The sequence below is a fragment of the Manihot esculenta genome, chromosome 8 (genome assembly GCF_001659605.2).
Source record: "Manihot esculenta cultivar AM560-2 chromosome 8, M.esculenta_v8, whole genome shotgun sequence".
NCBI lineage: Eukaryota > Viridiplantae > Streptophyta > Magnoliopsida > Malpighiales > Euphorbiaceae > Manihot > Manihot esculenta.
Genome location: NC_035168.2, coordinates 30,462,330 through 30,481,859, shown reverse-complemented (window position 1 = coordinate 30,481,859; position 19,530 = coordinate 30,462,330). Strand labels below are relative to the sequence as shown.

General features: G+C 39.9%; 1 protein-coding gene across 1 annotated transcript; it reads right to left on the bottom strand.

Annotated features, from left to right (window-relative positions):
• Window positions 1–4,767: 4,767 nt before the first annotated feature.
• Window positions 4,768–18,652, bottom strand: LOC110608148 (probable LRR receptor-like serine/threonine-protein kinase At3g47570). Its single transcript, XM_043959344.1, is given in 5 exon segments — window positions 4,768–5,224; window positions 5,331–6,275; window positions 6,278–6,757; window positions 17,445–18,156; window positions 18,202–18,652. Coding segments are annotated over 5 exon segments (2,967 nt in total). The 5' UTR covers window positions 18,607–18,652; the 3' UTR covers window positions 4,768–4,799.
• Between the last annotated feature and the right edge of the window lie 878 nt (window positions 18,653–19,530).

Here is a 19,530-nt window from a genome sequence, read left to right as displayed (position 1 = left end):
AAGCTGAGGAACAAGGAAATCCCGATGGTGAAAGTCCTTTGGAACCACCACAATATTGAAGAATGCACCTGGGAGACACGGGAGTCCATGCTCCAGCAATACCCCCATCTGTTTTGAGGTGAGTGTCAGTTATGCTATGTGTTGCATGTATGATATATTGTATGTTATGATTGATGCCATGCTTTGTATGTTAGTTGAGGAACATTCGGGGACGAATGTTCTTAAGGGGGGGAGAATGTAATACCCGGCTAGACTCCGGTATCGGAATCCCTACCGTCCGGTGGGACCACGGATGTCGGAAACCTCTAGAAGGGTAAAACTATGATTTTATGAAATGTTTTCATGTATTTCATGTTTTTAAGTAAGAAATTAAATGAGTTTTTGCATGAATATAGCTTGAAGGAAAACCCAGGTTCGGCCGCCGAACTTGACTTTCGGCCGCCGAACATGCATGTGATTAGGAGGCACGTTAGGCCCCCGAAAGCATGAGTGAGGGAAGTGCAGGTTCGGCCGCCGAACCTTATGTTCGGCCGCCGAACATTGCATGGATACGGAGGCACATTCGGCCCCCGAACGTGGCCTGGCCAGCCACATATAAAAGGGTCCCTTTGGTCCGCACGGGTGAGCTTTTTCTCTCCCATTGTCGGCCAAGGTGAGTCTCCGCCGCTCCTCCCTCAATCTTGAATGTTTTCCCTAGATCTTTCATGGTTTTCATGAGTTTTAACTTCCTTTTTTAAGATCTGTGAGCTAAGAGCAAGTTTTGGGTACTTGGAGGTTCAAAGAGCTCAATCTCTCCATCTCCAAGCTAGGATCGCCTTTCCTCTCGTTTCTTCAAGAGGTAAGCTTCGATCTATGCTTCTCTTATGCTTTATGAAAGTTTTATGCAAGTTGATGGGGTAGAATGCATGTTTAAGCTTATTGATGAGTTTATGGGTTTTGATGCTTTGATGAACAATGTATGTTGATGTTTGTGTGTTTGAAGTGTTGTAGTTGGGGTATATCATAGTTGAGACCCCTAGGTGTGTTGTATGATGTGTATGCATGTTTTGAGGCATTTTGGAGGCTGTGGACACAAGGGAGCCGAGTTTCTGCCCTTCGGCAGAAACTCAGGTTCGGCCGCCGAAGTGACTTTCGGCCGCCGAACCCCCTTGTGGAGGCAGTTTCGGCTGCCGAAGCCTGCCCCCGAAACTCAAGGTTCGTCTCTGTCTGGGAGGTTCGGCCGCCGAAAGTGCCGCCGAACCTGCATGACCTTCGGCTGCAGAGGGACTTTCGGCCGCCGAACCTGCCGCCGAAAGTGCCCTGTTCAGCCATTTCTTGCATGTTTTCATGTGATGTCTTCAGGATGTTTTAGGGGGTTTTTGGGGAGTATTTTAGAGTCATGTTCATGTATGTTTGGTCCCTCATTTGAGTCCACCTTTGTAGGTTCGGACCTGAGGAACCGAGACCCCCAGCAGTGAGCCAGCTGCTTCAGAGTCTCTTCAGAGCTAGCCAGAGGTGAGTGGAACAAACTTTAAGTTTTAAAGCAAATTAATGAAATGTTTTAGCATGATTCACGCATCATGAATGCCATGAGATATATCAGGTTGATTGCATTAGAATTCACGAATATGTTGCATTGCATACTTTGTTGTTGATGTGGATGAATGTTGAATGATCCATTAGCCCTTTTATGTCATGATAACCTATGTGAGTCCAGGTGTGCCTGCTACGGCTCTACGCCCCTGGCACTATGATTGATTATGGTAGTCCGGGTGTGCCTGCTACGGCTCTACGCCCCCGGCATGTGTAAGTAAGAAAGATAGGGGCTAAATGGTGACAAGTTCATCCTTGATGTGAAATGTTTGTGTTATGGCGCATACATGAAAGCATGATTTAAATTGATGTTTTATTATTCTGCTCACTGGGCTCTAGTAGCTCATCCCACTCCCTTTATCCCCAGAGTTGCAGGTACAGGATAGATCGGGAAGTCGGCTAGAGTGAAGTAAAGTCATGTATGATGTAATAGATAGTAGTGGACATGAATATGATGTAATGAGTATTTATGACTATGTTAATGTAATGAAAGAGTAGTGTATAATTATGTAATGATGAGGATGATTGAGGACTAGTATGTGCTTGACCCTATGTTTATGGTTATCCCCTTGACACATGATCTATAGAAATGTTTTTATGATGTATTTGATAGTCCAAGCTTATCGAATGATGAAATACCCCATTGGAGCATTTGATGAGGACTCCAGTGGTGGTTATGTTATTAGATGTGCACATGTTCAGGTTAAGCTTGGAAAAAGAAAGAAAAAGTTTACAGTTTTATGTATGTTGTTGATCATGTATGGGATATTACAGGTTACAGGAGGTATGTTTGGCTTGCTACGGGTCCCGGCGGCCTTAAGCCGATCTGGATCCTAGCGCCGGTAACGGGTCGGATTTCCGGGTCGTTACACTATTGTTTTCTTAATTGTTCTTGATATTTATATTATTCCTATAACTAGTATTTATTATTATTTTATTGATTGTTATAATAAGAGTTCATTGTGCAATTGTTAGAATAATATGTTGTTATTCAGATTGATTAAATTCGTAATCGTTTAGTTTAATCTGAAATAAGTAGTGAATTAGGTTGTAATAAGACCTTCTTAAGAAACAATATAATTAAAATTAAATGAATTAAGCGTCTCGCATTTTTTAGTTAGAATTATATCCTTCTAATTCTTAATACGATAATTGGATTAAATTTTAAGAATGTCTTCTACAATTATCCAAGAGTTAAAACTAGTTAATGAGCGTTTCTTAGTTAGTTTAAAATTTAAAGAAGAATAGGATATTTGAAGCGTTTTTAATATTTATAACTAACTTATCAATAATTAATTTTAAATTATTTTTATATCTATAATCAATCAATAAAACTGAAATTAAAATTATTCTTTTGACCGAATATTTATCTTCTTAATTCTTCTTTTTTTAATTTAATTATTTATTTTTTATTTAGTTTTATTTATTTTCATTTTTTTATATTCAAAACCTTTCTATTTTATTTTTTTATTTAATAAAATTAATTTATTTAGTAATTTCTCGCATTTTTTAGTTAGAATCATATTCTTCTAATTCTTAATACGATAATTGAATTAAATTTTAATAATGTCTCCTACGATTATCCAAAAATTAAAACTAGTTAACGAGCGTTTCTTAATTAGTTTAAAATTTAAAGAAGAACAGAATATTTGAAGCGTTTTTAATATTTATAACTAACTTATCAATAATTAATTTTAAATTATTTTTATATCTATAATCAACCAATAAAACTGAAATTAAAATTTTTTTTTAACCGAATATTTATCATTTTATTTTTTTTAATTTAATTATTTATTTTTTATTTAGTTTTATTTATTTTAAATTTTTATATTCAAAACCTTTATATTTTATTTTTCTATTTAATAAAATTAATTTATTTAGCAATTTCTGTGAGATCCATCCTCTTACCATTATTATAAATTTTATTTTAAATAAAAATTTAATTTTAATAGTTTCCCATCAATCTCATTTTTAAAATATTATAAAATTATATAAAGCCTCAACTATGTATTGTTTTATACTTTTTCTTAGTCTCATTCATTTGACTGTATTTGAAACTACATATTTAAACTAAAATTAATTTTTAATACATTTGAGTAAACTTCAATAGTAAATCCATAGAGTATAAAACATTCATAGAGATTCCTCACTTTCTAACCGAATCGAATTAAAAAATAAAAAATTTAAAATTTAAAATTTATTAAAAAAAATTTATAATAAAATGCAATTTAAATAGAATCAGTTTAATTTGATTCGATTTAATCGGTTAAATTTTTTATTTTTAACACTTGTTAAAATATTTCAATATTAATTTTAATATAATATTTTTATATTATTAAAAATAATATTATTATTATAATTAATAAATTCGATTTTATTGATTTTTTCTGATTAAAATCAAATTCAATTGAAATAATTAATTTTTTTTTTTAAAAATTGAACCGAATTGAAAAACTATAAATTTTTTTTTATTTTTCTTCTATAATAAAATATATATATATATATATATATTACCTTTATTTTTTTTTCTTTCTAAAAGTTCTATAAATATAGTGTAAATTTCTAAAATGAAAAACTATTATTGTCTTGAAAGACTTAAATGAAAAAATGGAAAAAAATAATTTATTTGCAGATACAAAAAAGAAATCCAAATGAAAACTACAATTGTCTTCTCTGTTTTTTTTTTTTTTTTTTTTTTTTTTTTTTTTTTTTTAAGACTTAATGAAGACTTTCAAATTGCTCAAATAGAATTTTATCAGAAGACATAAATATATTAATGTTTCCACTGATTGTCATAACCAAACTTTTTAAATTTGATCAGATTTTTAAACTAAATATTTTATTAAATATTAAAAGCAAATCATTATATTAAAAATTAAATGAATTTAAAATTTATTAATATTATAATCTTTTTATTCTATAATTTTTATCTATTTCTTTTTTATTATATTTATTTAAAATATATTAATTTTTATTAAATATTAAGAGATATTTTGAATATTTAAAATTAAATAGGCTTATGATATTTTATTTATATATTATTGTAATTTAAAAAAAAAAGAAAATGAACAATAATTTTAAGACAAATAAAGAAAAATAGATAAAAATTATGATATTGTACAATAATAACAAATAATTAATCAATTTTATTTATTATATTAATTAACCAGCTAATAGGAAGTAAATGATCTCAACTTACATGTAAACTCAGAGAATTAAGTGAAATTTTATTCATACTTCTTCCACCTACTGCTTTTTGATCTGAGAAAGGAATCTCTAATGTCATGCAATTTGTTGACAACAGAGCTCATAGCCATTCGCTCTCCAGGTGAGCTCGAAGAACAGGAGACTCCAATTCTCATGGCAGAGACTATGCATTCTTGTGTTCTACTTGCATTGCCCCGTGCATTACTGTTTGTGATTATTGCCTTTTCTTCATTTGTCTCATCATCAGCAGTTTCGTCATCAAGCATTGTTGGGTCAATAACATCCATGGCATGTTCAGGCAAAGCCATGGCAACAAATTTGTGAATGCTTAGATCATCTTTGAACATGTCATCAGTAGGCCTTCTACCTGTAAACATCTCCAGCAACAGTATCCCGAAACTATAAACATCTCCAAGTGCAGAGACTTGGACATTCAATCCATACTCTGGAAGAAGATATATATAATTTGATGTTATTATTACAAAAATTCAAAAATTAGCAGATTTGATCATGCAATGTATTGATTTTCAGGCTGAAGAAAAGAAAGATACCTGGAGGGATGTAGCCAATTGAGCCCTTTAATACAACTGAAATTGCTTCACTTTTGGAGGGATTGTTTGATGATTCAAGAAGGAACGTTGCCAATCCAAAATCGCCAACGTGGGCTGTCATGTCTTCATCGAGGAGTACATTGCTTGGCTTTAGATCACAATGAACAATTGGAGTTTCACAGTTGTGATGTAAATAATCCAATGCAGAAGCAATGTCAATGGCTATATTCAATCTCTGGATAAAGCTTAATCTTTTAGTTTGATCTTGCTCATCTACTCTAGGATGCAACCATTTGTCCAGACTTCCATTTGCCATGAACTCAAAAACCAGACATTTAAAGTCATTGCCTTGATGATCAATGGTTGAGCACGCAGTGATAATTCTTAGGAGATTACGATGTCGTATGCTTCTCAATGCATCACATTCATCAATGAAACTCTTTGAAGCACCTCGTTGTTGGAGGTTCATGACCTTAATGGCAACCATTTTTCCATCATCAGAGAGAGTTCCTTTATATACAGAACCAAAACTCCCCGATCCAATCAAATTTTCAGCAGAGAAGCCATTAGTTGATTTCACAATTTCTGAGTAAGACATACCCACATGCCTATCCTCAGAAGGAGGTGCTTTGGAATTAGTCATACAGAAAATGACAACAGAACATAATATTGCAATTGCAAATACAACCGCAATTGTTACAGAGATTATCACCTTGAGGTTCAGAGGCTTTTCTTTCTTTTTCTTGGAGCATGAAGGCAAATGTAAATCTGGGATACCACCGCAGAGCTTATCGTTTCCAATGATTGAAACGGCACTGGCATTTGAAAATATTGCTTCTCCTGACACCTCTCCCTCAAAATCATTGAAGGAAAGATTGAGATACTTGAGATCCCGTAACTTGCTGAGAAATTCAGGAATTTCGCCGGACATGTTATTGCTTGACTCCGGAATTGTTCTGTGACAAATCCAAGTTTATTACCCTGCAAATGCAAGCGTTCCAAACTAGCACAGCTGCCAAGTGAGCAAGGAATTTCACCAAACAGTTTGTTCTGTGACAAATCCAACTCCACGAGATTGCGCAAGTTACCTACTTCTGATGGTATGGAACCAGTCAAGGAATTATTAGACATGACCACAGAAATTGAGAGGGAAGAAAGACCAATGACCTGTTTGGGTATGCTTCCATTAAGATTATTACTCGAGAGGTTTAAGTTTTGAAGATTTTTGCAGTTCCCTAGACTATCAGGTATGCTACCTTCAAATCTGTTTTCCTCCATGAAAAGCCTAGTCAATCTAGTCAAGTTCCCTATGAAGGGTGGGATTGATCCAGAGAATCTGTTAAGATTCAAATACAGGGCTCCTAAATTTTGCAGTTTCCCAATGGCAGATGGAACATTTCCACTGAGATAGTTACTGTTATACCCGGCTAGACTCCGGTGTCGGAATTCCTACAATCCGGTGGAATCTCGGATGTCGGAAACCTCTAGAAGGGTAAAATCATGTTTTTATAAAATATTTTAATACATTTTAAGGTTTTAAATAAGAAAGAAATTGAATTTTGAATGAAAAAGACCATAGAGAGAAATCCAGGTTCGGCCGTCGAACCTCATGTTCGGCCGCCGAACCTTATGTTCAGCCGCCGAACTTGCATGAGTTTTGGAGGCACTTTAGGCTTCCGAAGGTGGCCTAGCCAGCCCCATGGCCGAAAATGGGCGAGTTTCTTCCCCATTTCCGGCCAGAGGAGAGTCCATGCTCTCCCATGGTTGATTTTGATGATTTTCCTCAAATCTTTCAAGTTTTAACAAGTGTTTACTTGGTTTTTGAAGTTTTTGGAACTAAGATCAAGTTGTGGAGCTTGGAGACCCAAGGAGCTAGATTTCTCCTACCTCCAAGTTAAGGATCGTTTCTCCTCTCGATCTTCAAGAGGTAAGTTTAGATCCTACCCTTCTTGTATGTTTTATGCAAGTTTTATGATGGTTTAGGGGGTAGAGATGCATGTTGAGGTTGGTTGGTTGTTGATAGGGTTTATGTTGAGTTTGTGGTTAATGTATGTTATTTTGAGTTGTTTTGTATTGTTGTTGGGATTTAGGATAGTTTGAGACCCCTATATGCTTATGTATGTGTGTATGCATGTTTTGGAAGTGTTGGATATGAGATTAGAAGGTTTGGGAGGCAAATGTGCATAGAATGGCTGAGTTCTGCCACTTAGGAAGAACTCAGGTTCGGCAGCCGAAGGAACTTTCGGCCGCCGAACCTGCTTGTGGAGGCAAGCCTTTGGCTGCTGAACCCTGCCCCCGAAAGTGGACTTTCGGCTCTGGAAGGGAATTTCGGCCACCGAAGGTGCCACCGAACATGCATGAGTTTCGAATCTGGAAGGAACCTTCGGCCGCCGAAGGTGCCGCCGAAGGTGCCGCCGAAGGTGCATGACTTTCGGCTCTAGAGGGACTTTCGGCCACCGAACCTGCCGCCGAAAGTGTCCTGTTCAGCCTTCCTTTGCATGATTTCTGTAATACTCGGTTAGACTCCGGTATCGGAATTTCTACCGTCCGGTGGAATCTCGGATGTCGGAAACCTCTAGAAGGGCAAAATCATGTTTTTATAAAATGTTTTAATGTATTTTATGGTTTTAAGCAAGAAGGAAATTGAGTTTTGAATGAAAAAGACTATGGAGGCATTTCCAGGTTCGGCCGTCGAACATTGGATGGTTTAAGAGGGCATGTTAGGCTTCCGAAAGTTACAAAGGTTCGGCCGCCGAACCTCATGTTCGGCCGCCGAACTTGCATGAGTTTTAGAGGCACTTTAGGCTGCCGAAAGGTGGTCTGGCAACCCCTATATAAGGGCTCCATGGCCGAAACGGGTGAGTTTTCTCCCCATTTTCGGCCACGGTGAGTCCATGCTCTCCCATGGTTGATTTTTGATGTTTTTCCTCCAATCTTTCGAGTTTTAATAAGTTTTATCTTGGTTTGAAGATATTTGAGCAAAAGAGCAAGTTTTGGAGCTTGGAGACCAAAGAGTTGAGTTCTTCCCCATCTCCGAGTTGGATCACCTCTCCTCTCATTTTCCAAGAGGTAAGAGTAGATTCTTAGCTCATTTCATGATTTAAACTAGTTTTGTAAAAGTTTGAGGGGTAGAAATGCATGTTTAGGTTATTATTGAGTTTATGGGTTTATGTTGAGTTTTTGAGCAATGTGTGTTGTTTATGTATGTTTGATGTGTTGTAGTTGGGGTTTAGGATAGTTTGAAGCCCCTAGGAGCTTATGTATGTGTGTATGCATGCTTTGGAAGTGTTTTGTTTGAGTTGAATGAGTTTGGGAGGCGTTTATGCATGAGAAAGGCTGGGTTCTGCCACTTTGGGAGGACCCAGGTTCGGCAGCCGAAGGCTCTTTCGGCCGCCGAACCTGCCTGTGGAGGCCAGCTTTCGGCTGCCGAACCCTGCCCCCGAAAGTGGACTTTCAGCTCTGGAGGGGAGTTTCGGCCGCTGAAGGTGCCGCCGAACATGCATGAGTTTCTTCTCTGGATGGAACCTTCGGCCGCCGAAAGTGCCGCCGAAGGTGCATGACTTTCGTCTCTGGAGGGACTTTCGGCCGCCGAACCTGCCGCCGAAAGTGCCCTGTTCAGCCCTCCTTTGCATGATTTCTATGATTATTTTAAGGTGTTGTAGGGGGTTTTTGGAGAGTATTTTAGAGTCATGTTTATGTTAGTTTGGTCCCTCATGTAAGTCCACCTGTGTAGGTTCGGACCCGAGGAACTGGGGACCTCAGCAGTGAGTCGGCTGTTTCAGTGTCTTGTCAGAGCTAGCCTAAGGTGAGTGGAATAACTCTTTATGCTTTAAAGTAAATAACGACAATTTTAGCATGATTCACGCATCATGGATACCATGAGATATATTAGGTTGCTTGCATTAGAATTCACGAATATGTTGCATTGCATATTACGTTGTTGATGCGGATGAGCATTGAATGATCCATTAGCCTTCCTTTGAAATGATATGGTATGATATGATGATGATATGGTATGGAAGTCCAGGAAGACCCATTCTACGTCCCTGGCACGTTGGAATGTTATGACATATTATGTAAGAGAAAGTCCAGGAAGACCCATTCTACGTCCCTGGCACTATTGGATATGTAGAGGGTTATTGGTGACAAGTTCATCCTTAATGTGATTTGTTTGTGATGTGATGCATTTCATGAAAGCATGAATTTTAAATATAATATTTTATTATTTTGCTCACTGGGCTCTTGTAGCTCACCCCATTTTCCTAATCCCCCAGGTATGCAGGTACGGGATAGGCCAGGAGGTCAAGAAGAGTAAAGTTATGTTATGTAATAGTTAGATGTGGACATGATGAATTGTAAAGTATTGAATAAGTTATGTAATGTAATGATGTTATTGAGGATTAGAGTTGTGCTTGACCCCAGTATGTTGTTAATCCCTTTGAGTACATGATGTTTATGTTTAACCAAACTTAATATATGTTATATCACCCCATTGGAGCATTGATGAGGACTCCAAAGTGGGGTTAATGTTTATGTTTATGAATAGTGCATGCACAGGTTGAGTTTGGTGAATGAATGAAAAGAAAAGTTCAAAATTTTTATGTATGTGTTGATCATGTATGGGATTAAACAGGTATACAGGATGAATGTTTGGCTTGCTACGGGTCCCGGCGGCCTTAAGCCGATCTAGATCCTAGCGCCGGTAGCGGTCCGGTTTCCGGGCTGTTACAGATTGGTATCAGAGCCCTAGGTTCATATGGTCGGACCTAGAGTGTCGGGCTCATAGATGTTCTAGAAGGTCAAGCACAATAGGAAAATCATGTCCACTAGGATAGGATGTAGAGTCCTGTCTTGAATGATGATATGAAATGCCATGATTATATGCATGTGCATTAATGTTATGCTATGATATGTGATATATGTGATGCGAGTTCATGTGTTTGCACATGAACCATTTGATGCTAATGTTTGTGTGATGTGTGCTGTTTGTCAGTAAGTATGATGAGAGGAACTCGTCGATCTGCACGATTGACTGGAGTGCCACCCCAGGACGAGGGCACAGATGCCCGTCCTCCAGCATTGCCTAGGGCAATGTCCTGCAGGTCTAGCAGGGAGAGAACATCAAGGGACCCTAGAAGGTCTTTTGATGTAAGCAGAAGAGAAACAGTGCAAGGTGGAATGTCAGAGGATGTAGGGGATGAGATGGATATGGACCAGAGGAGGGATGGCAGTCTTGGAGTGAGCATGTCGAAAGAGGGCATGGGAGAGTCCTAAGGAGGCACTCAGGCCTCGGGATTTGTTCAGCCACCCCAGTACCCACCTTTTTCACATAATCCCGGGTATTCGATGGGAGGTACATCGGATTACCCCAGTTTTAACCCTTACCACTCTCATATGCCATACCCACCTTACTACCCACCATACCCACAGTACCCTATGTACCCACCCCCATCTTTCTACCCAGGTCCAGCAAATCCTACCCTAGGGAATGTTGCACCTCCTCCACCACCAGCAGAACCTACTGTCCCAGTAACCCAAGACCCCAAACCTAGCTCATCTGAGGGGAGCAAGGTCAAGATGACCGATTACATGAAGCTGGGTGCTCCCCAGTTTGAAACAGGTGATGACCCATTTATGTACCTTGAGAGGGTCAAGATGATTACAGATGAGATAGGAGCGGATGACAGTAGAGCCATTCAGATGGCTGGGTTCACACTGAAATGCAAGAAGGCCCGAGAGTGGTTTAAGAACTATGTGAACCCGAGGTTGGATGGCCTATCATGGGAAGAGTTTGCCAATGAGTTTGCAGGATGGGCTTTCCCTGACAGTTCAAGGGAGTTGAAGATGATTGAATTTGAGCAGTTAAGGCAAACAGATGAGATGAGTGTGGATGAGTACACAGACAGATTTTTGAAGCTGTTGCCGTTTTTCGGACAGAATCTGGACTCAGATCAGAAAAAGTCAAGGAGGTATATCATGAAGCTCCATTCCAGGTATTCCTCCTTGATTCAGTCAGCAGAGAGGGAGAGTTTCCATGCCATTGTGGATATGGCTCGGAGAATGGAGGCTAGTGCAATCATCGAAGGGAAAGTTAAGCAGTCAGTGGCACAGCCTTCTGGTTCCAAGACCCCAGGTGGGGGAAGGTTTGACGCTTCTTCTTTGAGTTCAGGCAGCAAGAGGTGAAGCAATACCACCAAAAAGTCAAAGAAGAACAAGTTGTGGAACAAGATCAAGTCAGGTCTGGGATTAGAAGGTGGCTCGAGCTCAGGTGCAGATAATGCAGCATGTGTGAAATGTGGGAAGCTGCACAAGGGAGTATATCGGTTCGGGACGACAGTCTGCTTCAGATGAGGGCAGGAGGGACACATGGCACGGGAGTGTCCTAGAGCAACTTTTGTGGCACAGTCCCAGCAGACAGCTCCTGGTAGTGTGGCTCAGCCAGTAGCTCCAGCCGCGACTCAGGCCAGTGGCAAAGGCAGAGGAAGAGGGGCAGCCTCTTCTTCAACAGGTTTCAGGGGTGAAGGTCCATCGGCTCCAGCACGGATCTTCACCATGACTCAGCATGAGGCAAATACATCAAACACAGTGGTGTCAGGTAATCTCGTCATTGGTTGTTCTGATGTTTATGCCTTAATGGACCCTGGTGCATCGCATTCTTTTATTACTCCGAGGGCCGTCGAGAGGTTGGGGTTGATGGTCTCTGGGTTAGAGTGTCCCCTATGGGTCAGTGGACCCAAGTGTGACCTGTCAGTGGCAGAGTCAGTCTACCAGTGTAGTCCAGTTTTTGTTGAGGGAAGATGCGTTTCAGCCGACCTTGTGGTTCTAGATTTGACAGATTTTGACGTCATTCTAGGGATGGAGTGGCTATCTACCCATGGTGCTACCTTGGACTGCAGAGACAAGGTAGTCAGGTTCAGATGTCAGGATGGGTCAGAGGTTGTCTTCAGAGGAGACAGGAGGGGTACACCTAGAGGTTTGATATCAGCCCTACAGGCTCGTAGGCTGCTCAGGAGGGTTTGTCAGGGTTTTCTAGCTCATGTGAGAGAGCTGGATAGTCATGTCAGAGAGCCCGCCTCAGTGCCCGTGGTCAGAGAGTTTGTAGATGTTTTCCCAGACGAGCTGCCAGGTTTACCACCTGCTAGGGAGATAGAGTTTGAAATTGAGTTGATGCCTGGAACCAGACCGATCTCTATCCCTCCCTACAGGATGGCACCAGTAGAATTGAAGGAGCTTAAGGAGCAATTGCAAGAGCTGGTAGATAAGGGCTTCATCCGACCGAGTACCTCACCTTGGGGTGCTCCAGTACTGTTTGTGAAAAAGAAAGATTGATCCCTTAGACTTTGTATCGACTACAGGCAGTTGAACAAAGTCACTACCAAGAACAAGTACCCGTTGCCAAGGATCGACAATCTATTCAACCAGCTAGTAGGAGCAGGTTGTTTCTCCAAGATAGATCTGAGATCTGGGTACCATCAGCTGAGGATAAGAGAAGAGGATGTGCCGTAGACAGCATTCAGGACTAGATATGGGCACTATGAGTTCCTTGTGATGCCGTTCGGGTTAACCAATGCCCCTGCAGCATTCATGGATCTCATGAACCGAGTGTTTAGCCAGTACCTGGATCACTTTGTTATTGTCTTCATAGATGATATCTTAGTGTATTCCAGGAATGCAGAGGAGCATGCCCATCATCTGAGGTTAGTCTTGCAGACCTTGAGGGAACATGGCTTGTATGCCAAGTTCTCCAAGTGTGAGTTCTGGCTGAGGAGCATCTTCTTCTTGGGGCATGTTGTGTCAGAAAATGGAATAGAAGTGGACCCCAAGAAGGTGGAAGTTGTAGCTAACTGGTCTAGACCCACTACAGTGACAGAGATCAAGAGCTTTTTAGGTTTGGCAGGGTACTACAGGAGGTTCGTTCAGGACTTCTCTAAGATTGCAGCTTCTATGACCAGATTGACCAAGAAGAACCAGAGGTTTGTATGGACTGACCAGTGTGAAGAGAGCTTTGAGGAGCTAAAGAAGAGGTTGACTTCAGCACCGGTGTTAGCTCTGCCAACTAGTAATGAAGACTTCACAGTGTATTGTGATGCGTCCTGTGTGGGACTGGGTTGTGTGTTAATGCAGAATGAAAGGGTGATTGCTTATGCTTCTAGATAGCTTAAGAAGCACAAGTTGAATTACCCTACACATGACCTAGAGATGGCAGCTGTAATCTTTGCGCTCAAGATGTGGAGGCATTACCTTTATGGAGTTAAATGTGAGATCTTCACAGATCATAAAAGCCTGCAGTACATCCTGAGTCAGAGAGAGTTGAACCTGAGACAGAGAAGATGGGTAGAACTGCTTAGTGACTATGATTGTAAGATTTAGTACCATTCGGGTAAGGCGAATGTTGTGGCAGACGCCCTAAGTCGGAAATCACTTGGCAGTTTGTCCCATATTACAGCAGAAAGGAGACCGGTGGTGAGAGAGTTCTTCAAGCTCATTAATGAAGGGTTGCAATTGGAGTTGTCTGGTACAGGTGCTTTGATAGCCCAGATGAGAGTGACACCTGTGTTTCTGGAGCAGGTGGCTAAGAAACAGCACGAGGACCTAGAGTTAGTAAAGATTGCCAAGACTATTCAGTCAGGCAAGAATGAAGAGTTCAGATTTGATAGCAAAGGGATCCTCCGCTATGGGAATAGATTGTGTGTACCAGATGACGTGGGTCTGAAGGGAGACATTATGAGGAAGCTCATAATGCCAGATACAGTGTTCACCCTGGAGCCATTAAAATGTATCAGGATCTGAAAATGCCAAATCTGCCCACTTCATCCCTGTCAGGAGTGGCTATTCTATGGACAAGTTAGCGCAGGTGTATGTTGAGGAGGTTGTCAGGTTGCATGGGGCTCCTGTTTCAATAGTGTCTGATAGAGGACCCCAGTTCACCTCCAGGGTTTGGCAGAGTCTGCAGAATGCTATGGGTACCAGGTTGGATTTTAGCACTGCTTTCCATCCACAGACTGACGGACAGTCAGAGAGGACCATCCAGACTATAGAGGATATGCTCAGAATGTGTGTGCTAGATTTTGGCGGTTCTTGGAGGCAGCATCTACCTTTGGTGGAGTTTGCCTATAATAACAGCTATCATGCTAGCATAGGGATGGCTCCATATGAAGCTTTGTATGGGAGGAAGTGCAGGTCACCTGTCTGCTGGGAGGAAGTAGGAGAGAGGGCCTTGGCAGGGCCTGAGCTAGTAGAGATCACCAGCAGAGTGGTGCCCATAATCAGAGAAAGGATCAAGACTGCTGTGAGCAGGCAAAAGAGTTATGCAGATATTTGCAGAAGACAAGTAGAGTTTCAGGAGGGGGATTTGGTATTGCTCAAGGTGTCTCCTATGAAAGGGTGATTCGGTTTGGAAAGAAAGGTAAGCTAGCTCCACGGTACATCGGACCCTTTGAGATCTTGTAGAAGATTGGGAATGTATCGTACAAGTTGGACTTACCTGCTTCAATGGAGAGAGTCCATCCGGTTTTCCATGTTTTCATGTTAAGGAAATTCGTGTCAGATCCGGGCAAGGTTCTTAGTGAGCCTGATGTGGAGATCCTTGGAGATCTCACCTATGTTGAGCAGCCAGTGCGGATCTTGGACACGCAAATCAAAAAGTTGAGGAATAAGAAAATCCCGATGGTGAAAGTCCTTTGGAATCACCACAACATCGAGGAGTGTACCTAGGAGACACAGGAGTCCATGCTCCAGCAATATCCTCATCTCTTCTAAGGTGAGTGTTATGTATTTTCGTGAGTATGCTTATGTTTATGTGATGCATGTGCTAGTTGAGAAACATTCGGGGACGAATGTTCTTAAGGGGGGGAGAATGTAATACCCGACTAGACTCCGGTGTCGGAATTTCTACCGTCCGGTGGAGTCTCGGATGTCGAAAACCTCTAGAAGGGTAAAATCATGTTTTCATAAAATATTTTAATACATTTTAAGGTTTTAAGTGAGAAAGAAATTGAAATTTGAATGAAAAAGACCATAGAGGGAAATCCAGGTTCGGCCGCTGAACCTCATGTTCGGCCGCCGAACTTGCATGAGTTTTGGAGGCACTTTAGACTTCCGAAGGTGGCCTGGCCAGCCCCTATAAGAAGCCCCATGGCCGAAAATGGGCGAGTTTCTTCCCCATTTTTGGCCAGAGGTGAGTCCATGCTCTCCCATGGTTGATTTTGATGATTTTCCTCAAATCTTTCAAGTTTTAACAAGTGTTTACTTGGTTTTTGAAGTTTTTGGAACTAAGATCAAGTTGTGGAGCTTGGAGACCCAAGGAGCTAGATTTCTCCTACCTCCAAGTTAAGGATCATTTCTCCTCTCGATCTTCAAGAGGTAAGCTTAGATCCTACCCTTCTTGTATGTTTTATGCAAGTTTTATGATGGTTTAGGGGGTAGAAATGCATGTTGAGGTTGGTTGGTTGTTGATAGGGTTTATGTTGAGTTTGTGGTTAATGTATGTTATTTTGAGTTGTTGTGTATTGTTGTTGGGGTTTAGGAGAGTTTGAGGCCCCTATATGCTTATGTATGTGTGTATGCATGTTTTGGAAGTGTTGGATGTGAGATTGGAAGGTTTGGGAGGCAAATGTGCATAGAATGGCTGAGTTCTGCCACTTAGGGAGAACTCAAGTTCGGCAGCCGAAGGAATTTTCGGCCACCGAACCTGCCTGTGGAGGCAAGCCTTTGGTTGCCGAACCCTGCCCCCGAAAGTGGACTTTCGGCTCTGGAAGGGAATTTCGGCCGCCGAAGGTGCCGCCGAACATGCATGAGTTTCGGATCTGGAAGGAACCTTTGGCCGCCGAAGGTGCCGCCGAAGGTGCATGACTTTCGGCTCTGGAGGAACTTTCGGCTCTGGAGGGACTTTCGACCGCCGAACCTGCTGCCGAAAGTGCCCTGTTCAGCCTTCCTTTGCATGATTTCTATGATTGTTTTAAGGTGTTTTAGGGGGCTTTTTAGGGAATAATTTAGAGTCATGTTCATGTATGTTTGGTCCCTCATTTGAGTCCACCTGTGTAGGTTCGGACCCGAGGAACCGAGGATCCCAGCAGTGAGTTAGCTGCTTCAGTGTCTTTTCAGAACTAGCCTGAGGTGAGTAGAATGGACCTTTATTTCCAAAGCAAATAAATAAATTTGAGCATGTTCACGCATCACGAATGCCATGTGATATATTGGGTTGTTTGCATTAGAATTCACGAATATATTGCATTGCATAATATGATGATGATGTGGATGAATGTTGGATGATCCTTTAGCCCTCCCATGATATGATATGATATGGTGATGATACGGTATGAAAGACCAGTGAGGCCCATTCTACGCCCCTGGTACTATGTAAGAGAAAGACCAGTGAGGCCCATTCTACGCCCCTGGCATATAGGAATGTTATGTTATGTTATGTTATGTAAGAGAAAGACCAGTGAGGCCCATTCTACGCCCTTGACACTATTGGAATGTATAGAGGGCTATTGGTGACAAGTTCATCCTTGATGTGATTTGTTTGTGATGTGATGCATTTCATGAAAGTATGAATTTTAATATAATGTTTTTACTATTCTGCTCACTGAGCTCTAGTAGCTCACCCCATTCCCTTAATCCCCCAGGTTTGCAGGTACGGGATAGATCAGGAAGTCATCAAGAGTAAAATTATGTTTTTTGTAATAGCTAGCTGTGGACATGAGAAAGACATTGTAATGTAAAGTATAGTAATGTGATGTAGTGTAAAGAATTGTATTGAGGATAGAATTGTGCTTGGCCCTAGAGTATGTTAATCCCTTTTTGGTAAATGATCTTTTAATGAGATGTTTTATTGATGTTTATGTAAACCAAGCTTAATATATGATATGTTACCCCATTGGAGCATTTGATGAGGGCTCCAGTGTGGGGTTTTATGGTTATGAATTGTGTATGCACAGATTAAGCTTGGTGAATGAAAGAAAAAGGTTTAAATTTTTATGTAAATGATTGATTATGTATGGGATTAAACAAGTATGTAGGATGTATGTTAGGCTTGCTACGGGTCCCGGTGGCCTTAAGCCGATCTGGATCCTAGCGCCGGTAGCGGTCCGATTTTCGGGTCGTTACAGTTACCTTCCAATCCCAGACTGTACAAGTTAACTAGGTTCTCAATCCCAACAGAAATGCTTCCATGAATCAGATTCCTTCCTATAGTGAATATTTGTAAATTGGTTGAAAGGTTACCTATGGAGCTGGGCAATTCTCCTGAATAATGATATTGTGCCAGACCCAAAACCTCTAAACTGCAGTTAGCCAAAGAACTAAGGAAATTCAAGTCATCAATTTCACAATGTCCCAAGTTATTTTCATCAAAATTGAGTCTATATAAGCTTTTCAAGTTCTTTAGATTCCTGGGAATATTTCCAGTGAGACTGTTTTGAGCAAAATCAAGCACTTGAAGTCCAGAAACATTTGACAATGATACAGGAAACACCCCTGTAAAATTGTTAACACCACCACCAAACACTCTTAGTTTAGGAAGCGTAAGGCCAATATCTTGTGGTAATTGGCCACGAAGCTGGTTTTGAGCGACAGAGAAGTAGTATATAGAAGAGAGATTATAAATTGAAGAAGGGATTGTACCCGAAAGATAATTGCCATAAAGTTGAAAAATGCCCAAGCTTGAAAGCCGTCCGAGCTCATTTGGTATGTTTCCGACAAAATTATTCACGGCAAGTGAAAGAGCAAACAGAGAAGAGAAGTTCCCTATCCATGTCGGAATGTTTCCTGTAAGATTATTCCCGCCGAAACCAAAGACAACCAACTTCGACAGTGAGCTAAGCTGCTCTGGAATCTCTCCTACCTAGTTGTTGCCAGATGCTTCAATTACTGTAAGTTCCTTACAGTGACTGAGATTAGATGGAATTTTCCCGACAAAGGAATTGTAGGTCAAATTTAATTGCTGCAACCGCCATAGACGTCCCATTTCTTGGGGAAGCTCACCAGAAAAGCTATTTTCGTACAAGTTGATTACAGTCAGATGGGTGAGGTTTCTTATAGAAGGTGGTATAGAACCAGCCAATTTTTTAGAATTCAAGTTCAAAGTTATTACTCTATCGTTGGACGAGCTGCATGAAACACCAATCCAATTGCAGAAATGGACAGAATCATTCCAGGAACTCATGACTCGAAGAGGATCTTGAGTTATCAGATTCTTGAAGTCGAGCAAAGCGAGTATGTCAGTCTCATTCCCACGAGTAGCAGCTGCTGTTGCAGATTCCAAGCCGGAGTTCATGAATAAAACAAGAACACCATGGAGAAGATTTATGAAAACCCACCTAGAATTCGACCGAGAATCCTCCATTTTTCTCTTTTTTTGATGTCTTCAAGTGAAGAATTATCATAAAAATGTACATGTGTATTAGAAGTTGTGGCATATTAGTTAAACTGCCTCTGGTCCCAGGAGTTTAATTTTTACATAATTTTTAATTTTAACTTAAATTATCAAAATTAAAACATTAAGATAAAATTGCAATACCTGGTAAAAATTTATTTTTTTCAAATCAATTAGCTTTTTTTCATCTAAAGATTATGGGTGCAGCTTATGTATATTTGGAAAAAAGTTTTACGAGCTAAAATAAAAATTTTTTAAATAACTTATTAAAGAAAGTTTTAATACTTTACCTTTCACTTCCTTATTTTCCTTTATTTTATAAAATTTACATTCATTTCATCTAAACATACTGATGAAAATAATATCTAGTTATAAGGGGGAGAAAAAAATAGAGAATTAAATCGAGAAAAATAGTAATAAGCGAGAAATTAAACAGTAATAATATGTTGTGAGAAAGATATAAATAAAATAATATTATATTTAATTGCAAATAATATTTTATACAAGTAAAAAAAGAAAAACAATAAAATTAAACTTAATTTATTTAATAATCAACTTACCTACATTAATTTTAAACGGTATAATTTTATTAGATGATTTATTTTTAGAATTTAAAATTAAATTAAAATAGAATCATATCATTATTTTAAACTAATAAGTTTCGATTCGATTTCAATTTTAATTTAAAAGAAAGTTATTATTTGGTTTAAAACTCAAAATCTATTAACCAATCCAATTCTAAATTTAATCGATTAGCCTACATGTTAGTATTAGACTTTACAATCTCTACTCATTAATTAGTAAATAGTTTTGTTTCTTTTAGTG